Source organism: Pristis pectinata, chromosome 4, assembly GCF_009764475.1.
Source record: "Pristis pectinata isolate sPriPec2 chromosome 4, sPriPec2.1.pri, whole genome shotgun sequence".
Lineage (NCBI taxonomy): Eukaryota > Metazoa > Chordata > Chondrichthyes > Rhinopristiformes > Pristidae > Pristis > Pristis pectinata.
Window position 1 is genome coordinate 88,191,018 of NC_067408.1, and position 23,723 is coordinate 88,214,740.

Here is a 23,723-nt window from a genome sequence, read left to right on the forward strand (position 1 = left end):
CTGGTGCCCTGGCCAATGCTTATCCCTCAAACATCGCCACTAACACAGAGTAGCTGGCTATTATCACATTACTGTTTCTTATTAGACAGCGTGTTCGACTGAGGATGACCTGCTTCCATTCTGGTTTTATGGGTTCTGAGCTGACCGATGGTGCCACTGTTGGAACTGCAGACTCTTCCACAGATAGGACAGCAGATGCCTGACAGAGCAGTGGTTGGGTAGTTCTCCCTCTGCTGTTTATGTATGACTTAGAGTTTCTCAGTATCGCTCTATATGCTCCTCTCTAATTTAAGCTGCCATTGTCTGGGGATTCCCTAGAATTAATGGGAAAGTTACACTTTTTCCATGGCGGCTTTGCATCCTTTCCTCTATCCATCTGGTAATCACTTCCATGACAAAGCACAGAACAGGGTGCCTGTTTCAGGAGTTCAGCATCAGACAATGCAACCAAGGTGTCCTGCCTGACATTGTCTAACGAGTCCACTGAGTGTAATTAGGGCTGCTATGCTGGGGACATTTGGGCTGTGTGAGACATATGTGTTTACTTATCCTCCCAGTCAATTTAGAGAATTTTGCAGAGACAGCCTTAGAGGCTTCTTTCAAGTTCGTTGAGCTGCCTGCTGTAGGTAGTCCAGGTCTCAGTAACATAAGAGGGGAAGGAGGTGGCAATAGGGGCTCACTGCTGCCTGGCAGACCACGAGTTTTGGCCCAGGTCTCCAATCTTCATCTTTGAATATCCTTTTACTCAGTCAACCAAAGGCTGTGTAGGTGCATTGAACGTGATGGTTAACTTCATGTCTGATGTTTGCCTTAACCAAGAGGCTGCTCCTGACGTATGGGAAGCGGTCTCTCTTTGGAATTCTAAATTTTCAATTATAGTAATCTCATACATTAAACTGGACCATGTAAATAAGCTGATTCTGAATTATTATGAAGCAACTAAACTGTCTCTGTACAAAACAATCTGATTCATTGTTAGTTAATCCAATTTATCATTTGTATTAGGGTTAAGTGTAACTAATTATGATTCTGATGTTAATAAACAATTGTTTGCACTTATTGTATGACTGTTTCTTTGATTATTTGGAAAAATAAACTTTATTTATTCAGCAGCTTGTGTATCCTAAAGAGGGAGCAAGAGTCATACAGATTAATGAGACAAATGTAGGCATCATTAATTCTGAGACTGTTCTTAGGCATTAAGACAATTCCTTTTCCTGGAGTTAAAGAAAAAGGATTAAGTTTTGGCTGGTGCTGTTTATTGTTATTCAGGTCCTGATCCCAGTTTGCCTACAAAATGTTTTGTTCAAATTTCAGCTAAAATTTTAAACATGTACACAATACAAATTTAAAAGCACAGGTCCATTGAATCTATTGTGCTACTATTGTGAGAAACTTATCAGCTTATCCAGATAAAATGCTTAACATGTTAATTATTAAAAGAAAATGATATAGATGCTGGAAATCAAAAATACAAGCATGAAAGGAAAAGTTCAACTGCAAACAGAAGTGTCTCCCCACTAAGTTGTGGTTTCTCATGTCTTGATGCATATTGTTTAGCTTGCAAGAAACACTTCAGCTCTCAACAACTACTCTACAATGACAAGTAATAGTGGAGTGCTCTTTAACAGACATCAGTATCTAACCTACATTACTGTGCAAAGACACTGCTAGTGTCTTAACTTCTGAGAAAGAAAATACATTTCTCAACTAGCACTTAAGGATTTTGAAGTTACTCCATTCACTACATTCATCCCCATGAATTCCATGTGTGATGTCCTCTACATTCATTATATTGATTCCAGCACAGTCAATGTAATACTTAATTTGATGCTTTATTTAATACTTCATGCGAACAATTCTGGCTTCTGTACATGTTAAAATTGTAAATTTCTCACAAGAGCTAGAATTACTAAAAAAAAATTGCACATCTCTTCTAGATGAAAAACACTACAGTGCTGGAGGAACTCAACAGGCCAGGCAGCATCCATGCAGAAAAGCAGGGGGTCAACGTTTTGGGTCAGGACCCTTCTTCAGGACTGAAAATAGGAAAAGGGGAAGTCAAAGATATAGGAGGGAAAAGCAGAGCAGTGATAGGTGGACAAGTGGGGAGGCAGGGTGGGCACAACGTGGTGATAGGTAAATGCTGATAAGAGATAGTGATAGGCAGGTGCAGGGTAGGAGGGGAGAGCAGATCCACCGGGGGATGGGTCAAAAGGTAAAGAGGAAAAAAGGGGGGTTAGAAAAAGAGAGATAAGCTAGGAGAGGAAAGAAAAGAACAGGCATGGTCGGGGGTGGGTGTGGGGGGGGGGGAAGAGAAGCAGGGAGATCGGGGGCTGCATAATGTGTCTTTCATTATCACAAGAGTCAATTCAATGAGCAACTAAACCATCAGGGAAGTGCTAAAAGAGAGTTTTGATAATGCTCACCCTTAAAGCTTTCTATTGTTTGGGTCCCAGCATTAACTACATATCAAATGTAATCAAATGTGATCAATACAGCTATATAATAATTGAATTCAGGCCCCATCATAAAAATGTATACATTAAGCATAATAAGGTTATAATGCTTGTAATTTTAGTGCACCATCTGAAAATTGTTCTTTCATGCTTTTGTGAAACTAAAAACTGATGTGTAGTTGAAAGCACTGTGTTAACTGTCATTATGAATCACATGAAATTATATATTAGTACTATATAGGTAAGTAGGCATTTGTAAATGTTTTGCGGTTTCTGCACATAAACTAGCAGCTTTGAAAATAAGTTAAGCACTGAATAGAGGAATCTCCCCAAATGTCATTACATTATCAACAATAACTTATTGCAACTTATAATTTATGCCTTGCATTTTAGTGCCATGAAAGTACAAAAGTTGTTCCTAGGAACTTTGCAGTGGTGGAAACAAAAAAAGAACCAAAATGAAAAAACCAGTACAAGTTACCAAAATCCATCAATTGGTTGTAATATGTGGTTTTAAGAAAGGAGCTTCGTAGTTGAAGGCTTGCACTCTGAAGATGGGGCAAGGGTAAAGGAAATGCTTAAGTGGCAAGAACACTAAAGTTCAGGTGAGTAGTGAGGCTTAGAAAATGTAAGGATTGTAATGAAGCTGTAGGTTTTGGGGAGCAGGGAAACAAAATGAAAGAGGGAACCAAGGAATATTTTAATAGTTGAGGAAAAGGGTCTGGTCAGCAAAGTTTTTATATGCTAAAGATTGTGTCAGATCCAGAATGAAAGCCAGCCAAAAATATTGCTAGTGCTATAATTGCAGAGGCAATGTCAATGTCAGGTGGGCTGAAGTGGAGACACAGGCAAAAGCGGTAACTTTTGTAAAAGTGACAACATGAGATTAGAAGCTCAGTTCCAGGTAAAGAGGTCATTGGGGTTGCAAACAATCTAGATCAGCCAGAGACAATGGCTAGGAAATTGGTGACAAGGGTGTGGAGCTTGTTACAAGAACCCAGATATTGACTTCAGTCTCGCCAATACTTTGCTGGACTTATGCAAGATTGAATGTTAGACTTTGGGAGTCTAATTAAACAGCTTGCATTTATACTGTTTCTCTATTGTAGAACATTGGAATACAAATGCAAGGGGAGTGTATATAGTTAATGGCAGAACCCTTAGTAACATTGGTGTAAAAAAAAAGGATCTTGGGGTCCAAGTCCATATCTCCCTGAAAATAGCAATGCAAATAGATAGGATGGTAAAGGCAGCATATGGCATGCTTGTCTTCATTGCTAGAGGGAAAAGAGAAGTGTCAGGAAGTCATGTTGCAATTGTATAAAACTTTGGTTAGGCCACACTTGGAGTATTGCATGCAGTCCTAGTCGGCCCATTACAGGAAGTATGTGGAGACTTGAGAGGATGCAGAAGAGGTTTAACCAGGATGCCAGCTGAATTAGATGCTATTAGCTACTAAGAGAGTTTGGACAAACTTGGGTCATTTTCTCTGGAGCATTGGAGGCTGAAGGGAGTCCTGATAGAAGTTGATAAAATTATGAGGCATAGCGAGGATAGACAGCCAGAAACTTTTTCCCAGAGTAAAAATGTTGAATACTTGAGTGTAGAGCTTTAAGGTGAGAGGGAGTAAGTTTAAAAGTGATGTGCAGGGTAAGTTTTTTTTGAAAACAGAGTGATATGTGCCTGGAATGTGCTGGTAGAGGTAGAAGCAGATATGATAGTGTCGTCCAAGAGGCTTTTAGATAGGCACATGAATATGCAGGGAATGGAGGGATATAGATCACATACAGGCAAAAGGAATTCATTTAATTTGGCATCATGCTTGACACAGATATCGTGGGCCAAAGGGCCTGTTCCTGTGTTGTACTCTTCTATGATCTATGTACATTTCAGAGGAGCATTATCTACCCAGTTCAGGAAATAGAAGGACAGAGGTTCAAAAGTAGTGAGGATTAAGACACATTTTAGAGGAGGAAAAATTGAGAGCAAGGTGAGTTTAAATTCTAAGCCCTGCCTATTAAGGTGCTAGTGATCAGATCTCAGATTGAAGATTTAAAAAGAACTGAGCTATATCAGAGCAGCCATCATTAGAATGGCTGTTGAGAAGCTAAGCAGCGGTGTTTGAAGTGTAAGTGCTGAGGTTTTGTCTCGAGAGGCTTCAACACAGAAGTTGAGCAGTGAGTGGCAAGGTAAGATAAGGCAAGACCTTTCACTTTCCTCTGCGGTCTTAGTGGTTTTGAGATGGCAGTCACATGTGGGAGATCGGGGGAACTTCCAGTGTCCTCCTAAATGGCACTATTGTATCTGCTTCCGCCACTACCTCTGGCAGCCTGCTCCAGGCACCTGCCTCTGTGTAAAAAAACACTTGCCCGTCTCCTTTAAATACTCCCCCTCTCACCTTAAATGCACACCCTCTAGTATGACATTGGACTGGAACATGCAAAGGTTGATTAGGAGAGGCTGCTTGCAGGGAAAGGGACACCTGGCAAGTACGAGGCTTTACAAGTGAGATGGGAAAAATTCAGGGCCAACTTGTTCTTGTTAGAGTGAAGGGCAAAACTAGTAGGATTAGGGAACCCCAGTTGATGAAGGATATTGAGGGTCTGATCAGGAAAAAGATGACATATAGTGGCATGCAAAAGTTTGGGCACCCCTGGTCAAAATTTCTGTTACTGTGAATAGCTAAGCAAGTAAAAGATGACCCGATTTCCAAAAGGCATGAAGTTAATGACAAAACATTTCTTTAATATTTTAAACAAGATTACTTTTTTATTTCCATCTTTTACAGTTTCAAAATAACAAAAAAGGAAAAGGGCCCAAAGCAAAAGTACGTAGTAACACCCCCTTTGGCAATTATCACAGCTTGTAAATGCTTTCTGTAGCCAGCTAAGAATCTTTCAATTCTTGTTTGGGGAATTTTTGCCCAATCTTCCTTGCAAAAGGCTTCTAGTTCTGTGAGATTCTTGGGCCGTCTTGCATGCACTGCTCTTTTGAGGTCTATCCACAGATTTTCGATGATGTTTAGGTCGGGGGACTGTGAGGGCCATGGCAAAACTTTCAGCTTGAGCCTCTTGACGTAGTCCATTGTGGATTTTTGAGGTGTTTTTTTAGGATGGTTATCCTGTTGTAGAAGCCATCCTCTTTTCACCTTCAGCTTTTTTTTTTACAGACGGGTGATTTTTGCTTCCAGAACTTGCTGGTATTTAATTGAATTCATTCTTTCCTCTACCAGTGAAATGTTCCCTGTGCCACTGGCTGCAACACAAGCCCAAAGCATGATCCATCCACCCCCGTGCTTAACAGTTGGAAAGGTGTTCTTTTCATGAAATTCTGCACCCTTTTTTCTCCAAACATACCTTTGCTCATTGCAGCCAAGAAGTTCTATTTTAAATTCATCAGTCAACGGGACTTGTTTCCAAAATGCATCAAACTTGTTTAGATGTTCCTTTGCAAACTTCTGATGCTGAATTTTGTGGTGAGGATGCAGGAAAGGTTTTCTTCTGATGACTCTTCCATGAAGATCATATTTGTGCAGGTGTCGCTACACAGTAGAACAGTGCACCAGCACTCCAAAGTCTGCTAAATCTTCCTGAAGGTCTTTTGCAGTCAAACGGGGGTTTTGATTTGCCTTTCAAGCAATCCTACGAGCAGTTCTCTCAGAAAGTTTTCTTGGTCTTCCAGACCTCAACTCGACCTCCACCGTTCCTGTTAACTGCCATTTCTTAATTACATTACGAACTGAGGAAACAGCTACCTGAAAACACTTTGCTGTCGTCTTATAGCCTTCTCCTGCTTTGTGGGCATCATTTATTTTAATTACTTTCAGAGTGCTAGGCAGCTGCTTAGAGGAGCCCATAGCTGCTGATTGTTGGGACAAGGTTTGAGGAGTCAGGGTATTTAGCTTTGAAATTTGCATCACCTGGCCTTTCCTAACAATGACTGTGGAAAAAGTCATAGCCCTAACAAGCTAATGAAGGTCTGAGACCTTGGTAAAAGTTGAGGGCTCAAATCTCTTGGGGTGCCCAAACTTTTGCATGGTGCTCATTTCCTTTTTTCCACTCTAAAATCGTACACAACAAAAATACGCTAATCTTGCTTAAAATGTTGAAAAGAATGTTTCATCTTTAACTTTGACTTTTGGAGATCAGTTCATCTTCTACTCACTTAACTATTCACAGTAACAGAAATTTTGACCAGGGGTGCCCAAACTTTTGCATGCCACTGTATGTCAGGTATAGGTAAAGGTAGTTGGGATCAGGAGGAACGAGGGATGTAGGAGTACAGTTAAGGAAATCAGTAGGTGAACAAAGGGACATGAGATATCCTTGACAGATAAGGGAGAATCCTAAAAGAATTAAGTATATTAAGAGCAAAAGGGTAATTGGGGAGAAAACAGGGCCTCTTCAGGATTAGTATGCTCACCCACGTGTGGAGCCACAGGAGATGGGTGAAGTCTTAAATGAATATTTTTCATCTGTATTTAGTGTGGAGGAAGCTAGTTAGATCAGGGGAGCTAGTCTGGAAGGTTGGATCACATGAGATCCAGGGTGAGTTAGACAATTGGATATAAAATTAGCTTGGAAGGAATAAGGAAGTGGTAGTTGAGGGTTGTTGATCAGATTGGAGACCAGTGGTGTGCTGCAGGGATCTGTATTGGGGTACAATGTTTGATGTATTAACAGGTGGCATGATTAACAAGTTTGCAGATGACACCAAAACTTGTGGTGTAGAAGACAGTGAAGAAGGTATCCAAAATTACAACAGGATGTCGACCAACTGGGAAAGTAGGCAAGGGAATGGCAGATGGAATTTAACTCAGCAAGTGTGAGGTGACGCATTTTGGGAAGTTTCCAGTGGAGTATTGTTGAACAGAGAGACCTGGGGATACAAGTACAATTCCCTGAAGGAGGTGACACAGAGTGGTGACGGCAGCAAATGGCATGGTGGCCTTCAGTCGGGCCACTGAGTACAAGAGTTGGATGTCTTGTTACAGCTGTACATGATGTTGGTGAGACTGCATCTAGAGTATTGTTTGCAGGTCTGGTTGGCATTCTATAGGAAGGATGTGATTAAGTAGAAAGAATCACAATGATGTTGCAGGACTGGAGGACTTGAGTGACAAGGAGAGAATGGATAGGCTGCCAGTATTTTCCCTAGAACAGAGGTGACTGATGGGTGACTTCAGAGGTTTACAAAATCATGAGGGGCATAGATAAGGTGGATGATCAGTCTTTTTCCCAGGGTAGGGGAATCTAATACAGAGGGCATAGGTTTAAAATGGAAGGGGAAATACTTAAAGATCTGAAGACCAAGGTTTTCACATAGTGGGTGATGGGTACATGGAATGAACTGCCAGAGGCAGGTACAATCAAAATGCTTTAAAGACATTTGGACAGGTACACAGATAGGAAAGGTTTAGTGTGATATGGGCCAAATGCAGGCAAACAGGACTACTTCAGGTTGGCACCCTGGTCGACATGGACAAGTTAGGCTGAAGGGCCTGTTGTCATTCTGTGTGACACTAATTATCCCACATGCTTCTTCACCATCTTGTACACTTGTGCTGTCATCCTTGGTGATTCATAGACTTGTACACTAAAGTCTCTTTGTTCTCAGTACACCCTATGGCCCTCCCATTCATTGTCTATGTCCTACCCTTATTTATCCTCCCAAAGTACATTACCTCACATTTAACAAAGTCCAGGGCAACCTGCTGTTTTTGCAGTTGGTTTCTTAGTGCACTCCTGCAGCCAACAGCAGTGGTTTGGGTATGCACACACCAAATGTCATTATCTGCTGAGGTTCTACCCTTCTCGTGTTGCAAAGGATGGGTCTGGCCTAAATACAGTGAAACAATCCATGCAGTTTTCAGGCAAATGACATAGGATTTCAGCCAAACACATTTAACAAAATAACAGACATTGGTGGCTGGCTAATTATCAATCAACAGCTCACATTAATTAAAAAAAAACTTTAGCAGACTAGAAGTGGCGGGTCAGTGGGCATCCCTGAGTGATTTTAATAAATATATATTAGACCTGTGAATAACTGTGAGAAGTCTTCAAGTTAATGAGACAAATTTACTTGCAGCTCATGGTGTAGCCTTGAGGCAATTCAGAGTTGAAAAGGTTGAGCTGAGGCCATGGCCAAGTTAGTAACTGGAATTAATAAACTAAGTGCTGCTGATTAAATCTGGATGGCATTCCGGTAAGAGAAGGGAAGTTTAAACAAATTTTAAAGTAATCATTAACTTCTACCCCAGGACTGTTTGTTTCCCTCCCACCTCCCCATTTCTACCAAATTGATTTGTGTTTCAGTCTCCACTTTGGAAGAAGTACCCTGCACAAATCTGTCTTTCCCCTTAAAAGGTACTGTGAATGTTTTTTGTTGATAGGTATCTGATAATACTTAATATGGTGTAACAGCATTGAGAGATAGATGACAAAAACAGTTACTTGCTAGATATACTGAAGTCTTACCACAAGGGAGCAAAAATGAATGTCATCTGACTAAAATGGGAGCATAGAAATTTACTAGGGCCAGACAAAAAATGTAGGAGGCACATGGTCAGGCATAATGAGAACAGCAGAAATATTATAGTGACTGAAGGCTGCTAACCAAACCTCTCCGCACTGAATACTTAGAAATGCAAATAGTAAATCTAATAGACAGCTTTAAAAAAAACAGTAATTATTCCTGCCATACCAAGCTATGAATGACAGTGGATAATTAAAAGCCTCTAAAGTAAAACACTCGATCCTCAAAGACAGCAGAGTCCAATGGACGGGTACCAAAGGCTTAAACACTTGAAACCAGTTTGTTGCAACAGCAGAGAAAATGATCACCACAGCCTCCTTCTATGGTCACCATGCTCATAGGAGCTGGACTACAGCCAATTCGACACTCCACATGATATCAAAAAACAGTAATGCTACAACAAAGTTTCTCTTTGAGGCTTGTGTCCTGTCTGACCCTTGCACTGAAATTGCATAGGAAGATCAGTTCATCTCTTCTCGGCTATGGATTGATCAAGATCATGGTTGAATTCTTCTCTGGTCTCATCCACTGCTTCTGTAGTTGGGGATCTTGGGCCTGGTTTTCTCTTGCTCACCCTGTTCCACTCAGGGGTAGTCATAAAAACATCAAAATATTTTGAGCTTTAGAGCTATGGTAACAATGCAGTATTCGTATCTGTTCCTTTTGCAATTTCCCACAGAAATCCAGATTCCAAAGTTTATTTTGAGAGTTTTCCAAAAGACAATAAAGGAACTTACAAAGAAGTTTGAATACATTAAATGTGAAGCTTAGGGTGCCCAGGAGCCAATCTACATCAGTGAGGTAATGATGGACAAGGGTTATGGTGCAGAATAACATACACCGAGTACAAATCTAGTTGTACTGGAGTTCGTGGACTGAAGCAGGCCAGAACACTAAAATTACAAGTTCAGAGCTGATTTGTAGCTTCACAACCACATCAAACACCATAATTTAAGTAACCGATTATTTTGAACTTCTGCCTTGTAACAGGGACCTTGTAAATCTCAGTGAAAATGGAATTTTACTCACACATAACTAATTACATTTAAATTTTCATTGGTTTACAATTGGCCAGGTCTCAAAAGGGTGTTTTTCAGTTCATATTTCAAAAACAAAATTCTGAAGAATTGAGATGTTATCTAAAGGATCCAATATTTATTAACGCTCAACTTGTTTTTATTTAACTATATAGTGGGCAATGATGTATATTCATAAGGACTGCTTTGTCATGATTTTGTTTTATGATTACATGCATTCACCATATAATGCAGGAGTAAAAAGTAGCTCGCTAGGTTCTGGATAAAGCAAGTACTCTGGCCAGGCATGAAAACATTACAACATCAGATCTAAAATTTCACCCAGGATTTCAATTACCCGAGCTCATCATGGCTACTGTCTGCACAGACCAGAGGCTAGCTGACACAGACCAGTCACATAACTAACTTCCTCACAAAACCAGACTGCAAATGGGGAGACAGAAGGATCATTCTGACCAGATGATCATCACTAAAATATTGCAGTATCTTCATTTATATCGTCAAAGTGTACCAAAAAGTCATAATTTAGCAGTTTGGAGTTACATCTGATAGAATTAGAGTATCAGCTACAAAAGCATCAGAAATCTATTAATGCTTCCGTATACCTTCTACTTAGCAAGGTTTCAAAAATGCACACACAATGTGCCTAGAATCACAGCTATCTTCCTTTCTGCAAGGTAATGTGCTTAGTGAAGGGAAACTAAGAGTAGGAAACCACAGTACAGTGGTCATATCTCAAGCACTTCAAAGATCTGAGTTTATCAAGAGAAGCAAATTCAAATTTGGAATAGTAAAAAGTGCAGATGACAGTGATGATGAAACTATTGTAAATATCCATTCATTTTGTTAAAGCCTTTTACGAACATGCATGTCATCTTAAAACTATCTGACCTACAGAGCTGTGCTTGGCTCCCAAAAGCTCTGAAATAGCCCAGTAAGCTATCAGTTCAAAGGAAATCAATTGTGAACAAGCTATAAATGCTGACTTTTCCCAGTAACATCCTGTGAGTAAGAACCAACTCAGTAGCAGACTCAGCAATTCAACATTTAAACCATGCCCATCAAGGATTCAGCCAAAGTTTGACCTAGTTGATCAACATGATTCAAACAAAGAACCTATTAATGTACATTGGAATTGTTTCCACGGCTTCAAGAAACCTGAAAATCTAAATGTATCAACGTTATTCCAGGTCCAAAGTGCAGTATTTAGGGGAAATAGATCAATACATACAAAACCTGTGTCTTCAAAAAGAGAGAAGCACAGCAGCTGAGAGGTAAACAGATCTTTCTGCCTGCAATGGATGGTCTGGTCACCAGGTGTCCCTGCAGAGCAGCTTATATCAATTTTATTTTACTTAATTCAAACTCGATTTTGACCGTACTCAACAAATGACAATGTTCAAATTAATAATTAGTACAAGATTCTACAGTGAACCAATAATAACAAAACACTAGTGGCTGATTTTGAAAACAACAGAAGAAGTGCACAAAAACACACAAGATTATATATGGTGCTGGAAGTAGCCATTCAGCCTATCATGTCCACATTGGTCAAAAATAAATTTAAGGTTAGTCCCACTTTCCATTCTCAGTCCTACAGGTTATGGTTCTTCAAATGCTTATTCAGGTTCTTTTTCAAATCATATGATTTTCTGCCTCCACTACTACTTCAGACAGCAAGTTCCAAAGCCAAACCATTCACTGAATTAAATAATCATAAATTCTCTCAAATTATCTGACATTAATTTAAGTCTGTGCCCCCATAGTTACTGACCTCTCTGATGAGGAAATAAGCCCTGTGGATCTTAATTTTTTTAAAAAATTGATCTTTCCTCAATCTCTTTTGTTCTAAAGCAAACAACTCTAGGCTAGACAGATTCTGCTCATAACCTTAATTTACCAACCTTGTCAGCATCCTTGTTAATCCCCTCTGGACCCTCTGTTGCAGCAGAGCACAGCAAATGACAGCAGCACCCAGATCAGTGGCACCAGGGCAAAGTCTAAGCAAGTGATAGTGATAGGGGGCTTCATAATCAGGGGCACAGATAGGCATTTCTGTGGCCATGAGTGAGACTCCAGAATGATGTGTTGCCTCCCTGGTGTCAGGGTCAAGGGTGTCTCTGGGTGGGTACAGGACATTCTAAAAGGAAAGTATGAGTAGCCAGAGGTTGTGGTCCATATTGGTACGAATGACATAGGCAGGAAGAGAGATGAGGTCATGCATAGAGAATATAGAGCATTAGGTAGAAAGTTAAAAAGGACCACGAGGGTTGTAATATGGGGATTACTCCATGTGCACATGCTAGTGAGGCCAGAAGTAAAATGACAATACAGTTGAATCCATGGCTAAAGAAATGGTGTACAGGGAGGATTTCAGATCCCTAGATCATTAGGATCTCTCCTAGGGGAGGTGGGACAAGGAGGACAAGTTGCACCTAAACTGGAGGGGCACCAATATCCTTGCAGGAAAACTTGCTACTCAGGAGGGTTTAAACTAGTGGAACCGGAGCAGGAGGTCACCAGGTGGAGTAATTGAGAAGGTAGAGATTAAAGACAGGAAAAACAGGCAGGGCCAGGATAATGAACAGAGCAGGAATGATGGCCTGAAGTGTACTTATTTTAATGCAAGGAATTCAACAGGCAAGGCAGATGAGCGAAAAAGCCTGGGTTGGTACAGAATCAGATTTATCATCACTGACAAATGATGTGAAATTCACTGTTTTGTGGCAGCAGTACAGTGCAAAGACATTTTTTAAAAAAAATTGATAAATTACGAATAAATAAAAACTGCAAAAAAGGAATAATAGGTTATGTTCGTGGGTTCATGGAACTACAATAGTGCACTCATTACAGAAACTTGGTTGAGAGGAGGACAGGAATCTCAAAGTTCCAGGTTGTAGATGTTTCAGACATGTTGGAGAAGGATGTGAAAGAGGTGGGGCAGTTGCACTACAGGTTAGGGAGAATGTCACAGCTCTGCTGAGGGGACATTTTGGATGGCTCATCCGGCAAGGCCACATGGTTAGAACTCGGGAATAAGAAAGGTGCAGTCACTAGTATGAGGTTACACTATAGCCTACTAAGAGTCAGTAGGTGCAGACATGGTCAGCCAAAAGACCTGCTCCTGTGCTGCACTGTTTTACGTTCTAGTACTTTGACATCCCTCTTATAAGAGGTCACCACGTGGTGACCAAGACTGTACACAGTGGTCTAGCTGTGGCCTAGTCAATGTTATGTACAGTTCGAGCAATAATCACTCCTCTCTTTCTGAGAAGTGACACAGCAGTCCAACAGTTTCACTGCTGCAGCAAAGAGCACTGAAATATTATCGTCAGAGCCTCTAGCAATTCCTGCCTTCGTTCTGAGTTTAAAACATATTTTTAATCAGAGCCTGGTGATTTATCCACTTCTAAAGATGATTGTCCTCTCAAGGCTTATTATTTACAAATCTTCCACCTTAACCTCTACTCCCATCGACATCACCCTCTTCCATGAAGAGGAATGCAAAGCATTCATACAAAACTTATACAACTGCCACCAAAGGCTATTGTTTTGGTCTCAAAGACCAGTTCTTTCCTTTTTCATTTTCTTTCACTTCATTTGCTCTCAGAACATGTTAGGATATTACCTGCCAGTACTTTTTTTCATGCAACCTTTGCCTTCCTTACTTTCTTTTCAATTCCATCCCTAGAACTTTGATAGTTTTCTGCAGTGTTGAACCACCTTGTGTATGCAAAGCAGTGTGTGAATGTTATACTCAGCTTCCGAAATTCAATTCCATTGATTCCAAATTAGAAAAGTGGAGAACATTGCAAAGCCTTTACTAAATATTCATATTTAGTACAAATGATCGAGGATGAATTTCTACCCTGATGTAGCGTACACTCCAATCTAACCTACTCTTTGAGAAAGACTATTTTCTCTGGATTTTGGGAACAACTGATAAAAGTTCAATTACAACTGTAGGTTTTCAAGTTGGACAGTGGGAGTACGGAGAAGAATAGGGGAGAAACAAAAAGGCTGCAACCAAAAGAGGGGTCAGGAGGCTTAAGTCTGAAGGAAGTTTTTAAGGTAAGGAAAAGAAAGGCCAAAAGAACGTGAAGTATGAAAATGAGGATATTAAGTTTGTGGAGGGATCTTGAAGCCGGTAAAATTCAAAGAAGATTGAATGAATGGGACTTGGAGACACACGAGACTGCAGATACAAGAATTTGGAGCAACAAAGTCTGCTGGAAGAACTCAGCAGGTCAAGCAGCATCTGTGGAGAAAAGCAGCTGGTCAATGTTTTGGGCCAGGGCCCTTCTCCAGGACTGAAGATAAGGGGAAGCTCAATATATAGGAGGGAAAAGCAGAGCAGTGATAGGCGGACAAAAGAGGGGAGGCAGGGTGGGCACAGGTGGTGATAGGTAGATGCAGGTAAGAGATAGTGATAGGCAGGAGGAAGGGAGAGCAGATCCACCAGGGGATGAGTCAAAGGTAAGGAGGAAAAAAGGGTAGAAAAAAGAAAGAGGGGCATTGAAACAGAAGAAAAGAAGAGGCATGGTTGGGGGGGGGGGGGGGGGGATGGTGTTGAGGGGATCACAAAGTGGGAGAATTCAATGTTCATGCCGTCAGGCTGCAAGGTTCTGAGATGGAAAATGAGGTGCTGTTTCTCCAGTTTGTGCTTGGACTTCTGGCAGTGGAGGAAGCTGAGGACTGACATATTTGAGATGGAGTGGGAGGGGGAGTTGAAGTGACTGGCAACTGGGAGATGTAGGCCGCGGTTACAGACAGAGCGCAGATATTCTGCAAAACTGTCACCTAGTCTGGGCATTTGGTCTCGCCAATGTAGAGGAGGCCACACTTGGAGCACCGAATGCAGTAGATGATATTAAAGAAGGTGCAGATAAATCTGTCTCACCTGAAAAGACTGGGTCCCTGGATGGAGGTGGTGTAGGGGCAGGTGTTGCACCTATGGCAGGGGCAGTGGAAAGCCCCCGGGGTGGGAGCGGGATGGGTGGGGAGGGAGGAGTGAGCTGAAGCATCAGAGAATGATGTGTTGGATATGTAGGCTGGTAGGATGAAATGTGAGAACAAGGGGGACCCCTACCTCTTTTAGGCCTGGGAGGAGTGGGGGTGAGAGCAGAGGTGCAGGAAATGGTAGAGATATGTGTGCGAGCTCTCGCGACCACAGTAGGGGGTAAGCCATAGTTAGTAAAGAAGTTGGACATCTCTGATGTCATGAAGCGGAAAGCCTCAGCATGGGAGCAGATGCAGCGAAGGTGGAGAAATTGAGAAAAAGGGATAGTGTCCTTGCAAGAGACAGGCTGGGAGGAGCTGTAGGCATCAGTTGATTTGTAGATGCCTGTGGATAAGGAATCTCCTGAGATGGAGATGGAAAGATCAAGGAGAGAGAGGTGTCAGAGGTAGTCCAAGTGAATTGAAGAGCAGGGTGAAAATTAGTGGTGAAATTTATGAAACTGTTGAGTTCCGCATGGGTGCAAGAGGTGGCACCAATGAAGTCGTCAATATAGTGGAGAAAGTTGAGGAAAAGCCAATGTTGGCTTCTTTACTAACCACAGCTTCTCCTCGACTGTGTTCGAGAGAGCTCACACCCACATCTCTGCCATTTCCTGCACTTCTGCTCTCACCCCCACCCCTCCCAGACCCAACAGGGATAAGGTCCCCTTTGTACTCACATTTCATCCTTCCAGCCCATGTATCCAACACATGATCCTCCACCACTTAAGCCATCTCCAACAGGACCCCACCACCAAGCACATCTTCCTCTCCCCAACCCATTCTGCCTTTCGCAGGGACCGCTCTCTCCATGACTAGCTAGTTCACTCCTCCCTCCCTCCCCACCCATCCCGCTCCCACCCCAGGGACTTTACACTGCCCCTGCCACAGGTGCAACACCTGCCCCTACACCACCTCCATCCAGGAACCCAAACAGTCTTTTCAGGGGAGACAGATTTATCTGCACCTTTTAATATCATCTCCTGCATTCAGTGCTCCAAGTGTAGCCTCCTCTACACTGGCAAGACGAAACGCGCAGACTAGGTGACCGTTTTGCATAATATCTGCGCTCTGTCCGTAACCACGACCTACATCTCCCAGTTGCCGGTCACTTCAACTCCCCCTCCCACTCCATCTCAAATATGTCAGTCCTCAGCCTCCTCCACTGCCAGGAGAAGTCCAAGCGCAAACTGGAGGAACAGCACCTCATTTTCCATCTTGGAACCTTGCAGACTGATGGCATGAACATTGAATTCTACCACTTTAAGTGATCCCCTCAACACCATCCCCCACAACCATGCCTTTTCTTCCCTTTCCAAGCCCCTCTTTCTTTTTTCTATCCTTTTTTTCCTCCTTACCTTTGACCCATCCCCTGACAGATCTGCTCTCCCCTCCTCCTGCCTATCACTGTCTCTTACCTGCATCTACCAATCATCATCTTGTGCCCACCCTGCCTCCCCTCTTTTGTCCACCTATTACTGCTCTGCTTTCCCTCCTATATATTAGGCTTCCCCTTTTCTTATCTTCGGCCCTGAAGAAGGGTCCTGACACAAAACGTTGACCACCTGCTTTTCTCCATGAATATGTCAGTTGATGGTTTGGGGTTGGGAAACATCAGTAATGCTGGAGATGCTTAGACAACATTTAAATAAAATAGGAGAGGAAAAGGTTCCACTGACCTAGAAAATAAGTGAGGTGATAAGAGTATGTTGAAGGCTGCAAAGGAAAAATGAGGAGTAACGCAGTACATTAAAAAAAACATTGTGCCAGGGTTTACTTGCAGTTGTATGTGTGCAGTGGAAGGTGGAAAACTGAATTGATTCAAAAAGGTTGTTGGAAAAACGTGCATATTTGGGAGACAGTATTTTACTCATAGGTCTGAAAAGGAAAGGGAGATTAGATACGGAGAAGTTAAAGTGGGTTTTGTGAGGAGGGACAATGCCCATGAAAAGGGGAACATAAGAAATATCAACTATTATGGTGTCAAGAAAAGAAAAATGATTTGTCAGTTTCATTCCAAATGGAGAGGTGGCAGCAAATATAATTGGGAACATGGATTTGGAGAGACAAGGGAATATAACAAATGGGACGGAAACATTTGAGAGATGCAAATCTAGAGTAAAACAAGTCTGAGGGGTGGGTTTGGCTTTGAGGACAATATATGGGGGGGAAAAAAAGAAAAAGCAAAAAAAAAAAACACATTTGAGTTCATGGCCTTGCCAAAGAATAAAGCTGGGAGTTGCCAGCACTTGTTTAAGGCGAGGGCAAATTGTTCCATTTATGAACTTAGGGACAGGAGAAGTATGCTCAGCTTCTTGAGTCTATTGTGCCATTCAATGAAATCATGGATAATTGTTACTTACATTTTAAACAAGGTGCTATTCCTATAATCATGAGTTGAGGAAAAAAAACAATCCAAATTCTTCTAATCAACCTTCAGGAACACTAGCCTTTATTGCTAATTTCAGCTAAATGGCAATTCACATTACTATATGTACTACATGCAATGAATCAAAATTTTGTGCGTTAGTTCCTCGGCTCCATCATTTGCTCTGCAATGCGAGTGTGCATAAGATGGTAAACATTGGTTCACTTAAGTCAGGCCAAAGCTGTTGAGAATTAGCAACAAATAACATACAAATATATCAAGCTGCAATAGTGATTAGATCAGCAGTTTTTATAATACAAGCTCCACAGCCCTTTTAACACCCATATACAAAGCATGCAACAACGGATAAATTGGCCCCTATGAAATCATACCTACCCATTTTTCCACTCAGCATTTCAGTTTTTTCAATAGAGTATATAGCCATTTTATATTTGACAATTACAAATCCTTATGAAAAATAGTGTTGCTTTTGAGAAAACTTGCTCAGTTTCTCCGTTGAATAAGACTCGATTCAGGGTTTTATTTTTACACGAACAGAACAGCATCACAAAGGCAATCAACTTACCTTCACATCTCGATGAATGATATTATTGTCATGACAATAGCGTAGTGCTTCTAGTATCTGTCGCATGTAGTGACTACAAATACAAAAAAAAATTAGAATTATACATATCTTTAGTTAGCAGTGAAATCAAAACAAGTTACACAATTATTTTAGTTGAATATATCTGCAAGATTATGCATACCAATATCCAGAGGGAAGATTGACAGGAAACCCATTTCAATGTTACTCTTCCTACTCATAGGTCTGTGCATCTAAAGAATGGTTCAAGTGACATTGCCAGAAATTTTCTTTCCATCTCTGTGGTCATCTTCTGGCCTCCATATAAAGGAAATTATACCCCAAGTTTTCATTATTTTGTGGCAGAGGTGTGATTACTCCAATTTAGTGTACCATGCCCAAACACAATAACCACATCATCAGGATACACTGTATTCAAAAACTTAAATGGATACATGCGCAAATCCAGTTTGTTTTAAGTACAAAAGCTAAGAGACAAAACAAGATTAAAAAATTCTGCAGCTCATTTGCTAACCACCAACTGTAACAAGGTTTGCCGTATGCTTATCTGTACTAACAGAATTATATGTCATCAGATAATTCAGTGTGAAGAATGATAGACAATAAGATCACCAAATACAATGATCTCAATATCTTGTGCTGAAGAAATTTCTAGGGACACCACCCCTTGAAAAAATTATGTGCCATGAGAGCAATCTTCCATATGTTAACCCCAGAAAGAGTTCTGTGGATCCAGTTTTCCCAGGGACCAATAAATCATGGCATTTATTAACTACTTACTTTTACTAATAGATTCATCTCAATTCTTAACAAGGTAGGTTATGCAGATGAATGTCTCTTACTCTATCCAGTGACACAGCCTTACACAAATAAGGTAAGATTTTTCTTCTAGGTTTTTAAGTTGGAAACACTTGAGCACTATTATCTTGGACCCCAGAAATTTACATTTGCCTTTTGCAAAAGGCATCTTGCAAGATGCACCACTTCCAAAGAAAAGTAAATCTTACTTCAAGGCAAATAGTTAACGAACATCCTACATCAAGACAAGGGCAAGCAACTCTGAAATCAGAGCATTTTGACAGACAAAAACACACATTTTAAAGAATTTAATGTTTTGTTTTGACAATCAAATTAAATTCCTGTAGAGGGACAATCTATGCGTTAAGTACCTCTGTTACACTGAATGAACAGCATGTTCCTCATGTGCTGTTCTTGTTTGATCAAGGTGCCAAGAAGACAAAGTTCACTTAGTGAAGTTTCTGCACTTCTATGATGTAATAGCATCTGAAAATATGTTTTTTTTTTGTTGCTCACCATTGGAATTTAAAGAATTAAAACTGATTGCTATATTACTGGACAAAAGGCCTTCATATAGTCTCACAATTCCAGAAAATGAGGGCTTTTCCACCCATTCTTCTGCAACACAACAGAAGAGACAAAACAGATAAGAGCATAAGTCTAGATTGGAACTGATACATGTACTGCCCTAGATGCCGTATCATTCAATGACCAGTGTGGTGACAGACTACGTTTAACTCTGAGATCTAAATTCATAAACAAGTTTATACAACAATTTTGAGTCTTTGTTTTATCTTCGACAAATGAAATATATTCATCCAAAAAGCCAAGTAGATGGTTCTATGAGAAATCCAACAATAAAGATCAAGCTAACTCAAGATGTGAAAGTTAGCTTAGTCATCCATTACTAAGCAAATGTTTAATGTTGGACAGTTTGTGAGCATCTGGTTCTCAAAAATATTTTTCTCTTTTAAGGTGTTTCAGCATTCTCACTGCAATGAAATTCACTGTTGAATTACATTTTGAATTTAAATCCATGAAGCATCAGTCACTTGGTAACACTTTGTAGTGTGCCTGGAAACTGAATGCTTTACAATCTGTACTGTTGTGGATTCTGCCCCATGCCTCAGAATACTGCATAACACTTGGCTTTAACTGACAAATTTGTGTAATACAGTAAGCAATCACAAAACCATTTGTTTTTTCCCCAGGAGTTTATTATAACACCTTACAGCAGAATGTAGTAATTCATCATTCTCATGCTATACCACACTAATTTTCTTCTTTCCTCACCAAATATGAAAATTATATGTTTCAACAGACCCTTGGATATCAGACAGATGTTTTGAAAACTCCTAAGGCTGATTTAAAAAAAAATCTGACCAATAAATATATTCAAAAATGACTGGAGTAATATTACAGACTTGACTGAAAAATTCTCACATGGTACATTTGTCCACTTTCACAGAATCAAATGTGGAAAGTTATGTCAATTTTGGCAATACAGGAGGTTGTTATGGCCGACCAGCAATTAAATATTTAAAATCTTTTCTCCTTTGTTTTATATTCAGAATTACAGAATGGAACTGATGCGCAAAAACATCAAGGAAGTAAACTGTTAAGAAAATGAATTGTTCAGGAAATATGACTGCATATTATCAAAGATCTTAGCTTTGCTGCTTGCTTGTGTCAGGGGCTGACTTGGAACATCTCCATTTACAATCAACATTCCAGCAGATGGCCTCAAATATATCTTGGAAATTTTCAGTACAGACTGCACACAAGGACACTGAAAAGCCCAACCCTGTGTGGAACAACTACTCTTCACAAGCATTACTAGTTTTACGTTATCAAGGATAGCTCAAAGATTGATAGTTAGGTATTGTGAAGAGATTTCAATCTTTCTAAATGTATACACATTCTTTGTACTGAAGGCAAAGAATTTATGTGAATACATCTGTCACTTGTCATATTGGATTTTGTTTCAGTACATAACCAAGACTTTATGTTAAAAATCAGGATATCTATTTGACAAGATGTGTTATGTTAATAGTTGAAGATAAAATGTACATTTGTAATTTAACAAGTTGCACTACAGTAGCTTTCCACCTGGTAGGATGCAATGAGTCTTTGAGGGAAAGCATGCAGTTTAAACATCAAGTTTTCATTCACTGGCATAGAGGAGTTATAGGTAATGCAAATAATGCATCAGGTTGTGAGATTGGGGTGGTTGGGGATGGGGGAATGTGTTGCCTGTGAGAGACCATGATAAAGTGCAAGCAAAAGTACTAGGGCAAGAGGGATGGAAAGTGTTTGCAACAAGAGCAATGGAAAACAAAAGGTTGATGTCAAATTTGAAGCTAAATGGTAATTGGTTTTTATTACCTGTCCTGTGAATACTAAAGTACAGAGATTAGCAAGCTCGAGGAAGAAAAAGTTACTGCAATATAAAGGAAAATCAAACAGCTCTGTTAACATATTAGCAGCAGAAAAGTTGTGCCAGGAGATAAAGAAGTCAAGTTAGTCAGGAATGAGCTTATGGCAAAGATACTAAGTACTTGTTTGAGTTTTTATGGTGGTGATGTGGGGAAGAGAGTGTGATGCAATTGAGATTACAATGACCAGGAGGTGGATTATAGAATGATTAATGGATATTTATCCATTCCACCAGTTTTCCAGCAGAAACATGCAAGCCAAGAGAATAAGCTTCTTTTGCTCCTGTTCAGAAATCTGCTAATTTTCTTCAATGGCTGAGCCATGTGGTATTTAGGGATACTTGGATGGAATGAAACTACTGCGTACTCAACAAGAATTAATCAGGGCAAAGAAAAGGAAAACCAAACATACATTTCTTCCATTTTCATTTTGTTTTTGAAGTAGTTTAGGGAATACATTTTATTTTTAAAAATACCTGGTAAGATTATGAAAGGTCTTGCGGGAAACAAATAACACTGGTTATGACAAAAAATGTTGCAACATGAACTGAAATGGCTGTAGGGATAAAAGGTAAATATTTCTGACTAAGTTTGGCAACAGGTGTTGCACTATTTAAGATTTCTTAGTTACCACATACAAAAGTGAAGAACATTCATAGCTTATTGATCAGAATCTTCATGAGAAGATTGAAATTTAGACAACAGGTTGAAAAAAAGCTTGCATTTTTATAGTACATATCAGGTCAGGTCAATGGGAATAAATTGCTTTTATTCTGTAGCTAATTTGGAATAGCAAGATCCACAAACAGCAAGTCAGATAACTCACCATTTAAAGATTTGCTGATGTTAGATTAAGTAGCAAATGTTAACCACAGTATCACAAAAAATGTCTACTAACAATTTTTACTTGAAAGTCATTTGAAGTATGAAGTAAATGAAATTACATAATTTAAGCTAATCAGACAAGGGTCTTTGACCTGAAATATTACCTGTTTCTCTTTCCACAGATGCAGCCTGACCCAAGTATTTCCAACATTTTCTGTTTAAATCAGCACAAGATAGAGCAGAATAAAGTGCAATAATCTTTTATGTCTAACTAAACAGAAGTACAGACAGAGATTCCCCCTATTGTTTCCATCAAAAGGCTAGAGCCTCTACAATGTATAACCCCCTCAAAGCTCATATCATGGAAGGGTGCTTGAGTAGAAGTGGTACCACTGAACCAAACTAACATTTAAAATAAAAACTATTAACGTGTTAGATTTCAGAACAGCAGACTTTGAAGGAATGACAAGCACAATGAAGAAAATGGGAAATGATTAGATTGATTCATGGGAACTTATTCATCGGGAACTTAAGCATTTTGCTATTATATGATTGAAAATGAAATTCACGCAATGTGTTGGGAATAAACAGGATTTAAAATTGTGAAACTTAAAGAAACAACGGAGTTCAGAAAAAGATAGTCAAGCAATGTCTTGCCATGAATTCTACCTTTATTTGGATACCATACATTATGAAACTAACTCAGACAACTAAGGCAAACAGCTAATTGATCTTGTATAGGACCCAAAATCTTTGAAATAATTCAAAGTTGACATGAATTCCATGTTTTAATATAGTAGCATCTGATGCGTCATCACTGAGAGACCAAGTTCACTTAAGAGCTCATGGCTAATTACATTTTTGAGAAGGAACATCAGGATTTAGCACCAGGTCTGGGAACATTATGCCACAATGTCTCAATAGTCTTAAATGTATCTGAACTTGCTCTGTAAGCACTTTTAGATATGCATATATTATGTCAAAGTATAAATAGAGAACACGTGCTGAATAGAGAACAAGTTGCATCAATCCCATCAGCAAAGTGCATGATTAAAAGATGTACCAATAAACTTAAATCACAGTCACAAAACATGGAAATAGGCTCTTTGACCCAAAATACCTCCAGTGTTAGTAAGTGGTAAAAGATTCCAAGGGGTGTTGATGGGCATGAGAGAAAATAAGTTCCTGAGCTACAGGGAAATAAGGTAAAGGAATGGGTTCTGCTGGGAGCTGGGATAGAGCCAATGGTGCCCTCCTGAGTCAGAACAAGTAAAACTACTTTGATGTTATGTAAAATAATACATTGATTAAAAAGACAACACATTTTGATCAATTATATTCAAGTGTGATTTTTTCTTTTGTTCCCAAAGTCCCAAGATACCATGCATCAATTTTCCATCCCACAAGCAGACATGTTACAGTGAAAAGTCCTGAAGGTTTTGGCTCCTCATTTTTTTGTTTTTAAAGATGAGTTATTCTTAGGATGCCAATATGCTGCTAAATATCTAACTGAACACTAACAGTGAGGTATGCCAGAGTCTTGATGGAGACAATGAAAGAAAGCTGATATGTGTCCAGGTGAAGATGATATATGACCAAGAAAAGTTGGAATTAAGACTATTTCAATACACATGCTGTTCTTTCTTCCTAGGTGGTGAAAAT

At 39.9% G+C, this 23,723-nt stretch overlaps 1 protein-coding gene and 1 long non-coding RNA gene across 2 annotated transcripts in view; one reads left to right on the forward strand and one right to left on the reverse strand.

Annotated features, from left to right (window-relative positions):
• The window catches only part of caska (calcium/calmodulin-dependent serine protein kinase a), a 234,084-nt gene that overhangs the window by 142,823 nt on the left and 67,538 nt on the right, over positions 1–23,723 (reverse strand). The window contains 1 exon segment of the mRNA XM_052013430.1: positions 17,986–18,058. Within this exon segment, the coding sequence (XP_051869390.1) occupies positions 17,986–18,058 (73 nt within the window).
• On the forward strand, positions 8,773–23,352 carry LOC127569097 (uncharacterized). Its single transcript, XR_007956144.1, has 3 exons — positions 8,773–8,827; positions 20,373–20,680; positions 22,244–23,352. It is a non-coding gene; the product is annotated as an uncharacterized LOC127569097 (long non-coding RNA).